The 11988-nt window shown below is 58.2% G+C and overlaps 1 protein-coding gene across 8 annotated transcripts; it reads right to left on the reverse strand.

Annotated features, from left to right (window-relative positions):
• Positions 1-564: 564 nt before the first annotated feature.
• On the reverse strand, positions 565-10788 carry GMIP (GEM interacting protein). Of its 8 annotated transcripts, none has more exons than XM_012741453.3 (21): positions 10661-10788; positions 9697-9769; positions 9128-9203; positions 8963-9020; positions 8510-8635; positions 8358-8422; positions 8144-8257; positions 7589-7669; positions 7342-7512; positions 7110-7247; positions 6546-6742; positions 5783-5889; positions 5621-5701; positions 5231-5308; positions 5003-5157; positions 4613-4801; positions 4379-4516; positions 4091-4287; positions 3425-3785; positions 1561-1627; positions 565-1428 (listed from the first exon to the last, which is right to left on the reverse strand). In XM_012741453.3, the coding sequence occupies exons 1-21, from the start codon at positions 10677-10679 to the stop codon at positions 1055-1057; spliced, it is 2865 nt and encodes a 954-aa protein (XP_012596907.2). In that variant the 5' UTR covers positions 10680-10788; the 3' UTR covers positions 565-1054. The 8 variants fall into 8 exon arrangements, with proteins under 8 accessions (XP_012596907.2, XP_012596906.2, XP_075857691.1 ...); XM_012741452.3 differs by having other exon boundaries at positions 5621-5710; XM_076001576.1 differs by having other exon boundaries at positions 5621-5710; positions 9128-9333.
• Positions 10789-11988: the final 1200 nt, after the last annotated feature.

An 11988-nucleotide genomic window follows, 5' to 3' on the forward strand; every position in this document is an offset into this window, starting at 1 on the left:
CCACCCCGCGCTCTCCCTCGCGTCCAATCGGCCGCCGAGCTACTAGCCACGCCCTGATCCGACTTGGCTCCCACCGCCGGGACCCCGGCCCAGCTCGGCTCTGCTTGCTCGCGCCTGTGGCGCTGCCTCCGCGCCTCGCGACCCGCGGCCCCAGCTGACCTCGTCTTTGCGCACTCAAGTCTTTGCAATCCCGCCCCGGCGCCCCTCACCCCGGGACGGCGCTGTCCCCTGCAAGGCCCTGCCCTGCAGCCTCCTCTCGTCTTCACGTCGTCCCCAGGCTCCCACGATCCAGAGCACACAGCCCCATTGTCCCGGTTATCTGCACTTTGTTACACTGTATTTGTTTGACTGCGCAGGGCCAGTCGGGGACGCGGGGCTGCGGGAGGGCCGGGCCGGCATGACTCAGCTCCAGTTGCCTGTAGGTGCTCCCCGGGAGTTTGGGGATAAAGGAATGGGGCCTCGGTTTGCCTGGTCGGTAATATGGGGCCAAAGGGTACTGCCCTCACTGCCATCTCTCCCCTGCAAGCCAGCAAGCCTTAACCAGCAGAGACAGACCTACAAGGGTACAGAGGACACAGTTTATTCAGAGGCCATCAGACCCCAGACCCTGGGCACCACCAGGATGTAGAGTCTGGGCTGTCCACCTCCTCCAGGAACAGGTCACTTGGAGTCAGGGAGGGAGGCAGGCAGGGATGAGGGAGTGACTACAACTAAAGTAACAAAAGGCACCCGTGTCCAGAAGTAGGAGACTAGGGCAGACCCCAAGGATCTCATGACCTGTATTGACCCTGAGTATTGACCCTGAGTGACCTCTGAGCCTGAGTGGCCCTGCTGCTTGGCAATGACCTGTGTCTGGGGGATGCTGGGACATTGCCCCCACAAAGGTTTTAGGCCTCCTTCCAGCCATGTAGTCTTAAGTTACAGGAATTCTCTGGACCCTCCCCCCAACATTGAACTCCTGGCCCAATGTTTGGCCACCAACTGAGGGAGCTGGGGAGACATGGGTCCATCTTCTCAGTCCTGGGCACCTTCCTTAGTCAGGCTGGTAGAGTGGTCAGAGATGGTCCTCCGCTTCCTCGGGCTGGGGCTCCGGGAAGCAGGTGGCCTTGGGCACAGCCTCACTGTCCAGCTTGGAGAGTAGCCGGGCTGTCTCCTGGGTGATCTCAAAATGCTTAGGCAGCGGGGCACGGCGCAGGGGGCTGCCCTCACGGGAGGTGGCAGCAGGGCCAGGCCCCCGCCCCCGCAAACTCCCTCTGGGCACTGATGTGACTGGGGTCTCTTCGCACAGCTTGAAAGCCACCAGGGCCAAGCTGGACAGCTGGTGGGTGACAGGCCGCATGCCCCCCCGGGGATACTTCACTGGCTGGCGGCTGAAGTGGCCTCGAGACTGTGTCCCCAGGAGTAAGTCCTCAGGGCCTTGGCTGAACGCTGTGGGGTGGGGTGGTCAATGCTGAGCATGCCCAAGTTCTCTGGACATCCCCCTAGGAGTCATCTCTCAGCTAAGCCACCCTGGGGCAGGGGCACCCCTAGAACTTCTGAGCCACTCCACAATAAACTCACCTTCCCCTTCCCCATCTTTGGTGTCTTCAGCCTCTTCCTCTCTCTGGTCACCTTGTGGAGTTGGAATCTGCAGGGAGAAACCCAAAAATGGGACCCCAACAATAAAATCTCAGGTCTTTGATACTCTTGGAGAGCTGAGGGCTTGTTCCTGGAGTTTCAAAAATTCCTTTGCAATTGTGGGGATAGAAGATGCTCTTAAAAGTGTACTGCTTGGCTGGGTGGGGTGGCTCCCGCCTGTAATTCCAGCACTTTGGGAGGCCGAGGAGAGAGGATTGCTTGAGGCTAGGAGTTTGAGAACAGCCTAAGCAACATAGTGAGACCCCATCTCTACAAAAAATACAAAAATTAGCCAGGCATGGTGGTGCACACCTGTAGTCCCACCTACTCAGGAGGCCAAGACAGGGGGATTACTTGAGCCCAGGAGTTCAAGGTTGCAGTGAGCTATGATCATGTCACCGCCCTCCTGCCTGGGCAACAAAGTGCGACCCTGTCTCAAGGAAACAAACAAACAAACAAACATATAAACAAACAAAAATTCAGGGAGCAGCTCAGCCATCTCCACATCAGGACTAGGCAATGCCTCTGAACTACCATCTTGCGCTGCTCTCTGCAACCGCATGAAGCTTACCTCTGCTTTCTAGTATATCTGTGTTTGTTCACTGTTCTGCCTTTAGCTAAATGGTAATAGCAGCTTGAGTTCTTTCTACATTGAGTTCTTGCTTTTCACTTTATGAACCATTCCAGTTCTCAGAGACCCACAGCTCACTGGCAGCCCTTCCCAGCTCTGGGCTGCTATGGGGGATGTCCTTGTTCTCAGGAATGGCAGGTGTAGCAGGATACCAGGAGCGCAGGCCTTGGGCGTGGATTGTTTTGGCCATTGCCGCCATCTTCCTGGTTCCTAGCTGAGTTCTGGATCCTGATGGGTGAGCTCTGTTAAAGATTCACCTGCAATGGCTCCCCTTTTAGGGTCACTTAACCACTCTGGGCCTACCAGGACTATGGAGAGGATGACAGGAAGCCTATATGGTACCCCGTGCATAGTAGGTGTGCATCTATCAGTGGTCTGTGCCCCATGCATAGCAGGTGCGAGGTCAGTGGCAGCTGGCAGAGCCATCTGGGCCCACTCCTCTTTGGCCTTACTTCCCACCACCTTCCCCTGATTCATTACAGGATAGGGCTGTGTCCTGAACACCAGACATGCTTCCAGCACAGGGCCTTTTCACTGGCTGTTCCCTTGCCTGAAACACCCTTCCCCAGATCTCTACATGGCTTGCTCCTCCTTTATATCCTTCCAGCCTTTGTGCAAATCCACCTTCTCCGTGAGACCTGCCCACACTGTCCTACTTACTGCTACAAACTGCCCCTCCACCTCTTACCTTGGTGCTTCTGCTGTCCTGTTCCTCACCATACCCTTTCTGTTCGCTATTACACTCCTCACTGTCACCTCGTAATGTCCTATGTAACTGCCTTTGTGTCATAGTTTTTGTTTATTGTTGATCTTTCCCCACCGGAATGTAGGCGCTGAGAGGATGGGGTCTTTGAATATTTAGCTCACTGGTGTATCTGCAATGCCCAGAACAATCCTTGGCATGTAGCAAGTGTTCAGTACATATTCTGTGGAAGGAATGAATGGTCACCCACGTTAGTACCTTTGCAGGGCTGTCTCCTGCTGTGATCCATCATTGCCAACCACTCCATCCCCCACTATTCCTTCCAGAATGAGTGCGGGTTAAATGAGGAGGAAGAGAGGAAGAGAATGAAAGAGATTTTAAAGGGAAAGGAAGGAAGGAAGACAAGACAGAGAGTGTCAGAATTAAACAGAGAGAAGGCCCTGTCCACGTCCATGGGGCCAGTGGGTTCCTACCTCGGGGGGCGTGGCCTCAGCATGCTTCTCCAGGGCAATCTGGGGCTTGGGGTCTGGGTCAGGGTCCAAGGCTAGGGCTGGGGGCTGGGGTTCCGGGCCAAGGTGTGGCAGTAGCAGCTGGGGGCTGGAGTCTCGGGGTGGGGGCTCAGTGGCCAAGGGCAGCTCATCCATCCCGAAGATCTGCTCGTAGTGCACGATGAGGAATTCCACAAGCTGGGCCTGGTGCCCGGAGTCCAGCAGGCAGGTGACAGGGATGCTGCCAGCTGCCCATGGACCATCTGGTGACCGCAGCAGTGTTGGCCCAAACACAATGCCCAAATTGTTGGCAGACATCTTGTTTTCCTCAAACTGTGCAGCCACCCTGGAGATAGTATGAGAAGGGTCAGGGCACGGGATGAGGGTAAGGGTAGGACCCACAGGCCAGCCTAGCAGTGACTTGACCATGTGATGCCTAAGTTGTCTTGATCACTGTTTGAGACCAGCAGCGACATGCCCAGAGTTGGGGTTCAGGGGTCAGTACCCAAAGTTACCAGTCACATATTAAGGTTCAGAGTTCAGAAAGTACATGTTAAAGGTCAGAGATGAGTGTCAGGGGTCAGCTGTAGGTCAGTAGTCACATGTCCAGGGAAGGGGGTCACATTTCAAGGCTCAGGGACCCATGCACACCTGAACAGATGGGCCACCAGGTGGCGCAGGGTGTTGTAGTTAGAGTCAGGCAGCTGTACCAAGAGGGTCTTCAGCGAGCGGATAACCTCAGGGCTGGGGCTGGGGGTCCCGGGGTTGTCCCCAGGGTCTGCATGCAGGGTCTTAGCCAGAGAGATGAAGGCGTCGTAGAGGTGGAAGGGGATCACGGGGTCGGTGAGCTGGGGGTGGAATGGTTGGGGGTGACAAGAGTGTGGGTATGCTGTGGAGGGTCCTCAACCTGAGTCCCCCCACAATCCCCTGAGCACCCACCTCCTGGAGAAATCGCTTGAGCACACTCGAGACATCGTGAGGCGAGTTCCCTGAGAGCTCCACCAATGCACGGCCATTCTCAAAAGCCTGGCACAGCCGCTCCACCCGGACCCGGGAGCCGCTGACCCGGTAAATGCCCTGCAGAGCAAGAGCAGGAAAGGGATACCTGGCTCATGATCCAGCCATCGACAGGGTTGGGTCACTTCTGGGGACAGTCAGGGATCAAGGTGGCACCTGCACACCCAGGGCGCGGTGTTCTATCTCGGCTGTGCACCTGGTGACCACAAAGGGAACCTCTTCTGGGAAGTCCCTGGGCACTTGCAGGAAGTCGACCCCAAAGAGGGGTGTCCGGGCAGGGAGCCGCTTGTGTCCACAGAGGATCAGCAGAGTCTCAAGGCAGCGCTTGTGGCAGGTCAGAAAGCACTGCGGGAAGGTCACAGGGTTAGGAAGGTCATTGGGGGCCAGTGGGGGAAGAGAAGGTCATAGTGCTCCTTCGGGAACATGGGTATTTTAGGAGATCATTAGATCAGGGCAAGTTCACGGGCAGGAAGGTTGTAGGGATCTCTGGTCAGGGAGGTGATTAGGGGTCAGCAGAAGTCATTTGGTCATCAGGCAAAACCACACCTCCTCACACTCGATCCCGCTGACCATGAAGGCTTCGCACTCGCGGCACTTGGCTGGGCCCCGCAGCCGCCGCAGCCGGTGGGTCTGAGCTGCGCTGGACAGCGTCCACTTCTTCAAGGGGCTGCCCAGCCCATTCTCCAGCCCGTCTCCCAGGTCTGCAGGGAGACAGGGTCAGGGATGCCTGGTCCACCTTGTGTCCCATCCTGTCCCACCTGCTTCCAGCCTCACCAGGGTCTCGCTCCTCAAAGTCATCTGAGGACTCGGTGCCTATAGATGAAACCTTCACCAGCCGCCGTGTGTCAGGGCCTGGGGTCAGAGAGTCATAGAGGTTGGGGGTCACAGGGGTCATGGAAGATTCCAAGGCTTCCAGAACTACTCACAGATCCCACGGGGAAGGAGTCAGAGGTCAGGAGGGGGTATCAGACAGGTCAGTGTTTAAGGGTTGGAGAATGGGTCAACAACTTGGGGGTGGTTTTCAGAAGTTGGATCAAGAGAATGGGGTAGAGGAAAAGGAAACAGGTCAGGGGTGTGGGGTTAGAGATTGAGGGTCAGAGCTTGGCTAGGGTCTGGAGCATGGTCAGAGGTGGGCTGTGGGTCAGGGCCAGGTCCTATCCCCACCTGGGCTGGAAGTGGGAGAGTCCATGGATCGAGACTCACTGCCGCCGCCCACGCTGTCCACATCACTGCCTGGCGTGGGGCCTGGAGTCCCTAGGTAGGGACAGGTCAATAAGGACAGCCCCTTGCCCTGGTACTGCCCCACCCAGCCCCCACTGCACTTACCCTGCCAGCTGGTGCCTGAGTCCTCCCAAGTGCCTGGCTCAGCTGAACTCTCATCCAGCCTTGGAGGTGGGGGCCCGGAGAGTTTCTTTCTGGTGTCCAGAGGGGAGCTAAAAGGACAGGGGCTTGAGGGCTTGATCCCTATGAAACTGGCCTGGAAAGATGGCACCCAGGCATTGTGTCTAGGTCCCAGCTCCAAGTACTTGGGTCTGCAAACCTTGATGCTCATGAGCATCCTGGCCGCTTTTTCTTTTTTTTCCATTTTTTTAGAGACAGGGCCTCACTCTGTTGCCCAGGCTGTAGTGCAGTGGCCCAATCATAATTCACTGCAGCCTTTAATACTAGGCTCAAGGGATCCTCCTGCCTCAGCCTCCCTCTGGAGTAACTAGAACTACAGACACCTGCCACCAGGCTCCACTCATTTTACACATTTTTTGTAGAGATGATGTCTCACTGTGTTACCCAGGCTGGTGTCCAACTCGTGGCTTCAAGCCATCCTCCTACCTACCTCTGCCTCCAAAAATGTTGTAATTACAGGTGTGAGCCTCTGCGCCGGGCATCATGGCCCCTTGAATGCAATAGTCCCTAAGTCCTGTCCCGCCCAGGAAAGGGACAACCCTCCAACTCCTGGAAAACCTCCAAAGTAATAAAATTCCAGAGGTTTTGAATTCTCTGACCTCGAGTACCCATCCCCATGCTGGCAGAGTGCCAACAGCCTGGCATCATGACTCAGGGGTTCCTTCCCCACCCCACTCCTGCGGCCCACCTGTGTGCCGAGGGAATGAACTCCTGGAAGGAGAAGGCGGGCGGTGGGGGCGGCGGGGGCTCAGGCTGCACCGCCCGCACGAACTCCTGGTAGCGCTGGCCGGGCTCAAAGGGCTCACAGCACTCGGCCAGGGCGGCGAAGGCACGGGGACCACGCTCTGCCTGCGCCCGCCTTAGCTGGAACAGGCCCAGGGTCACCTGCGGTGTGGAGACTGCAGGTCAAGGAGGGGCGGGGCCTGGAAGCCTGGGGGCGGAGCCAGAGGTAGGGCAGGGCCTGACCCTTAAAGGTCGGATCCGGATCCAGGTGAGGGCTTGTGGGCGGGGCCTGTCACAGTGGGCCGGCTTAGGGACTAAGGTAGCCGGATCACCCTGGGACAGGACCCCATAGCGGTGGGGCTGAGACTGAGGTGCGGTCAGGTCTGGGGTGAGAACTGGCAGTGGGGGGAAACGGACACCCAGAGCACCAGGTGCCCCAGCGTGGCTTAGGGGCGGGAGGCAGGATGGGGCGGGACTCAGCCGGGGCCCAAACAGGGTGAGGGCAGGGCGGCCATGGGAAAGGCCTCACGCGTCTCAGCACTTCGTCCCCCTGCAACACCAGCTTGCGCACGTGGGACACGATCCGCTGCTTGGCGGTCTCCAGGTCCTGCTGCCGTGCGTTGGCCTCGCGGACGCAGGCCTGGTACAGCGCCTCTGCCTCGTGCGCCTGGGGAAACCAAGGCCAGAGAGCACATGGGGCAGACAGCGTAGGGCAGTGGGGGGCCACGAAGCGCTGAAGGGGCTCGTGGCCCGGTCCCCACCTTGGCCTGGGCCTCCTCTCGCGAGCGCCTTCGCCGCTCCTGCTGCTTGCTGGGTCCAGGTGAGGCCTGGGGGGCCGGATCCTCAGGGGACCCCTGGGAACGCGCCCGTAGGTCCTCACTGCGCTGCACGTACTGGAGCTGGGCCCGCCGCAGTGCCTGCACCGCCTCGTTCTGGGGGTGGTGCCAGGAACGTCAGTGTCACTGCCTGTCCTCCTTCAGCCCGCCCCCCACCCATGCCAGGTCTCACCATCCGCTTCTGCTCCTTCACCCACTGCTCCTTGAACTCCTTCCGCCACTTCTCAATCTCAGTCCGTTTGGCAGCCAGGGGCTGGCAAGGGTGGGGAATGGGCATGCTGCCTCCGGGCCACCGCAGAGGATCCACCCCATCCTTCTACTCCCGCACCCACGTGCCTTGCCTGCTCTGGACCTTCTGAGTGTCTATTCTCCACCCTCCTTCCCCCAAGGTCTTCTCATTCAGACTAGCTGTCCCCCAGCCTGGTGTCCCCACCCAGAGCCTCAGTGGTCACCCCATTCTTTCTGCCTGGACCCAGAGACACTGAGACTTTCTCCTAAGAACACTCAGCACCTCCTGCCGCTCCCCACAAACAAATAGAAGCGCGATGATTTTGCAATGGCACAGGAAGCCGGGTTTGAATCTCTGCTGGGTGACCTTGGGCAAGTTTCAGAGCATCCCTGGGCCTCAGCTTCCTCATCAGTAAAATGGTGATGATGGCAGTGACGCCTTCCTCCCTGGTTACTGGGCATGTGAAGGACAATAGGGTGCCCCTTTACACCCCCTTACCTGGTAGTAGTCTCTTTTCTGCTGGGCCACTGTCTCCATGGCGAGGGCTCCCAGGTTGAGGTCGTGCTCCAGAAACAAGGTATAGATGTATTGCAGAGGCATGTGGCTCTGGGCCTGGGGGTGGGGGAGAGTATAGGAGGCCACTGAGGATCTGTGGGGGCAAGACTGGGATTCTGTGGGCTTTGAGCTCTCGGGGGGGTTTGGTCATGGCTACCTGCTGGTGGATGGACACCTTGCCAGCTTCGGCGATCTTCATGGTGCTTTTAGCAAACTCCAGCTCTGCAGGGAGAAACAGCAGGGGTTCTGGGTCCAGCTGGGGTTTGGACACTGCATCTGGCCAAGGGTGGGGGCAGAAAGGGTCCTCACCATAGTTGGCTCTCTTCTCTGTCCAGGCCAGCAGCTCCTTGGCATAGCGGGTCCAGGTCTTGGCATATTCCAGGGCTGCATCGACACCTCCCTTGGTCCGAATGAGCCGCAAGTCCAGTTCCTCCCCTGGGGCAGATGGGTGGACCCCTGATTCTGAACCCTACCCTCTTGTGGAAGCCTTCTCTGAGGCCCCAGGCCAGGCCAGTGAGTGGCCCCTGTCCTACACCCTCATAGCTCCCCAAACATCCCTGTGGGATCATTTGTCCTGGTTGTAATTTTACAGATTCTCTACTCAGACTGGCGGCTCCCTGAGGGCAGGGGCTGGGATCTATTATGTGCACTGCCACGTTCTTGGCCCCAGACAATGCCTAGCATGGAACAGGTGGTCAATGGTGACTTGTTGAAGGAAGGACTCTCTTCTGCCCCCATAGTCCTGGTCTCAAAGCCCCCTACCTGTGAGGGGTGCAGGACCCTCTGGGCAGGGGCTGCTCCAACAGCTGGCTTCACTGTTCTGGTGGGAGGGACATGGCATTCAGCAGCAGACAGGGCAGGGGCGTTGCCTCCCTGATGCCCCTCTTCCTGAGGTTCCTCCTCCCTGTCCCCCCACTCCTCACTTACCACAGCAGCTGGGGGGGCCTTGTTAGGCTCTGGGTCTCCTGGGAGTACAGGGTCTCCAGCCAGCATCTCAAGGGTCCTGGGGGGTAAGGGTGTCAGGATGCCACCCTCCACCCAGTCTGTCCTGCTGAGGGCTGCTGGGGACACTGGGGCAGTTTGGGGAATGGTCCTGGACATCACCTCTGTGGCATCTCTTGTATCTGGGAGGTCTGAAGAATGGGGTTTTGAGGGAACCAGGTGAGTTTTTTTAATGAGACTCGAGGTAGCATTTGAAGGGCCCCAGGTAACTTTGGAGTTCATATAGTGAGAATATATTACAGAGGGATCTCAAATGTTTTAAGGGGTCACAAGAAGGATATGTGGGGGTCCTAGGACCACTTTGGAGATTTCCAGTCGATTTTGGGGGGTGACTTTTGGGATATACAGGTGTCTTGGAGGGTTCCATCCTAGACCGCTCAGATTATAAGTTGGTCCAGATGTTGCAGGTTCCAAGTGAGGCTTAAGGACACCTAAATGGTTAGGGATTTGGTGGATCCTGGCAGGATTTGAGGATGACCCAGGCCCAGACTCACACGTTCCCCAGTGAGATTTCAAGGTTGTCCAGGCTCCGAAAGATGTCACTGTACCTCTTCCTGCCCTCAGGAGCTGGGGGAAGGGAGTGTAAGACATGGGCCAACCACTGCCTCCCTCTACCTACTGCACCACAACCAGTCTCATTAGGAAGGGGCGGTGGGGCTGGGGAGTAGGAGAGAGAAAGAGGGAGAGAGACAGTGTGGAGTGTGGGATGGAGGGAGAGTGGGCTTGGGAGGGGCCAACTTTGGGCAGGCAGATGGACGCAGACACTACCAGACAGAGACAGCTGCTCAGGGGTCTACGTGGACCCAGGAGCAACAAAACAGATGCCCCAGATGCTGCCACTCTGTCCCAAGAAAGAGACCTGGCTTGACAATGGAACCACGTGGACCCCAGGCCAGACAGATGGAAATGCACATGGGACAGAAGAGAACAGAGCCTGAGGCAGAAACACACATGGAGGGACTGAAACCACGAGGGACATAAAGACAGAATGACACTCCACATACACTACAGACACAAAGACAGCCGGAAGCACAAGTCGGACCTTGTCACGTTTCTGCTGCCGCCCCTGCCCCCTCTTCTAGTGGCCCCAGATCAGCACTGCCTGTTTCCCGGGCTATGGAACCCTGTGGGGACGCTATCGTGTTGCCCTCTCCCTCAGCGGCGTGACACCCTGCCCCCATCACAAAAATCAGAAGCAGAAGCGGCCACTTCCCCTTCCTGGGCCCCCTCCCCCAGGCGACCGGGGTAAGGGATAGGAAGGGGGATGGGGGAGTCAGGGCTGGTGTCACAGGCCCCTCCTGGTATGAGGGTCCCCACAACGGGGGATCCCTGCAGCCTTCCCATTCAGGAACTCCTTTCCCGGCTCTCCAGATGGAGAGCGACAAGGCGTATAGCCCCTCAATTTAGGAGGTGAGAGGATCGTCTGGTGAGGTCCCTCCCGAATCCCAGAACCCCTACCCGGCTCTGCTGCATCCATGGCTAGGACCGGGTGTCGCTCGGCGGGGACCGGGGTGGGGACAGGGTCGCGCGCCGGCGGGGCCCAGCCCCGATTTCCTGCCGCTGCTGCGGCCGATGCCCGGTTTCCGCGTCGCCCCGCCCAGCCGAGGCCACGCCCCCGCCAGGCGGCCCCGCCCCACAGCCCGGAAGCCCTATGGCGCGGGGCCGGCGCCGCCCGCGACACCGTGGGGCCGAGACCCCCGAGCGGCCAACAGCGCGCAGAGCCCCGGACCTGGGCACCTCAGGACCCGTCCGGGCCACGCTTTCTCTCCTCAGGTCTTTCTGCTGCCCCAGATCCCACGGAGCCACGGCATTCCCCGCCCCCAGTGATCCCACGGAGCCCGCCCAGCCCCTGGCGCCTGTCCGGGGACCTTCCAGCCCATGAAGACCCAGTGACCCCCGTGCCAGGGGTCCCTGGGACCCCAACCCATCCGGGCCCGACCGTAGCCATGGCGCCCCCTGGTGGAGGCCTGAAGTCGTGGCCGATTCCAATCGAATTGTAACGCTCTTAAGTCCGACGCTTCAGTCCTGGGGAACCCACAGTGACCTTTAAACCTGAATCAGGTTCTTGAGACCCTGATTACAGCACAGCTAGAGAGTGCCTCTTTTAGGCATGAGGGGGACAGAGAGGTCCACTGTCCTAGGCCCTCTGTGAATCATCTCTACCTCAGGGAGTCAGGGCCTTTCCTTCATTCATGACTGCAGGGCCCGCCTGCTGTGGGGTCTGATGTCTCTTCCTGAGACCCGCCCATTCCTCTGCCAGACCTTGCTCCTGCTCCCAGGGACTTCCTCAGGCCACTGGTCACACTCTACCAGATGGACCATGAAGCAGCTGAGAGTAAAGGGTGGGGAGTGGGACTTGTCCGGAAGCCCTGGCCTGAGAGTTGCCATGAGCAGCTTATCAGTTATGAAAAGGTGCCCACGGCCAGCACTCATTGGAATGTGTGGGTGGAAATACTTGGAAGTATGTTTATAACTTTGCTTCCGAAAGGTTTTAGAAGCAAGGCTCTCATGCTGCCTCCTCCACCATTCTTGAATTGGGATGAGTCCTTTGAAAGGAACAACACTAGTGGTACAAGGGCTGAGTGAAGCTTCTGGGTCACATCCTGGCAGTTCAGACCCCAGTCAGAGCCAGCCCCCTGGACCTGCTGCCTGTCTGTGAAGTGAGATGGTGTGACCTCAGTCGGTATTTGTAACAATGTGGACCACATTCTTTACAAGACACCGAGAGGAAGGCACGCTGTCATTTTAGGTATTACGGGGATAGGGAAAAATAGCACCAATCCTAA

Source organism: Microcebus murinus, chromosome 4, assembly GCF_040939455.1.
Source record: "Microcebus murinus isolate Inina chromosome 4, M.murinus_Inina_mat1.0, whole genome shotgun sequence".
Lineage (NCBI taxonomy): Eukaryota > Metazoa > Chordata > Mammalia > Primates > Cheirogaleidae > Microcebus > Microcebus murinus.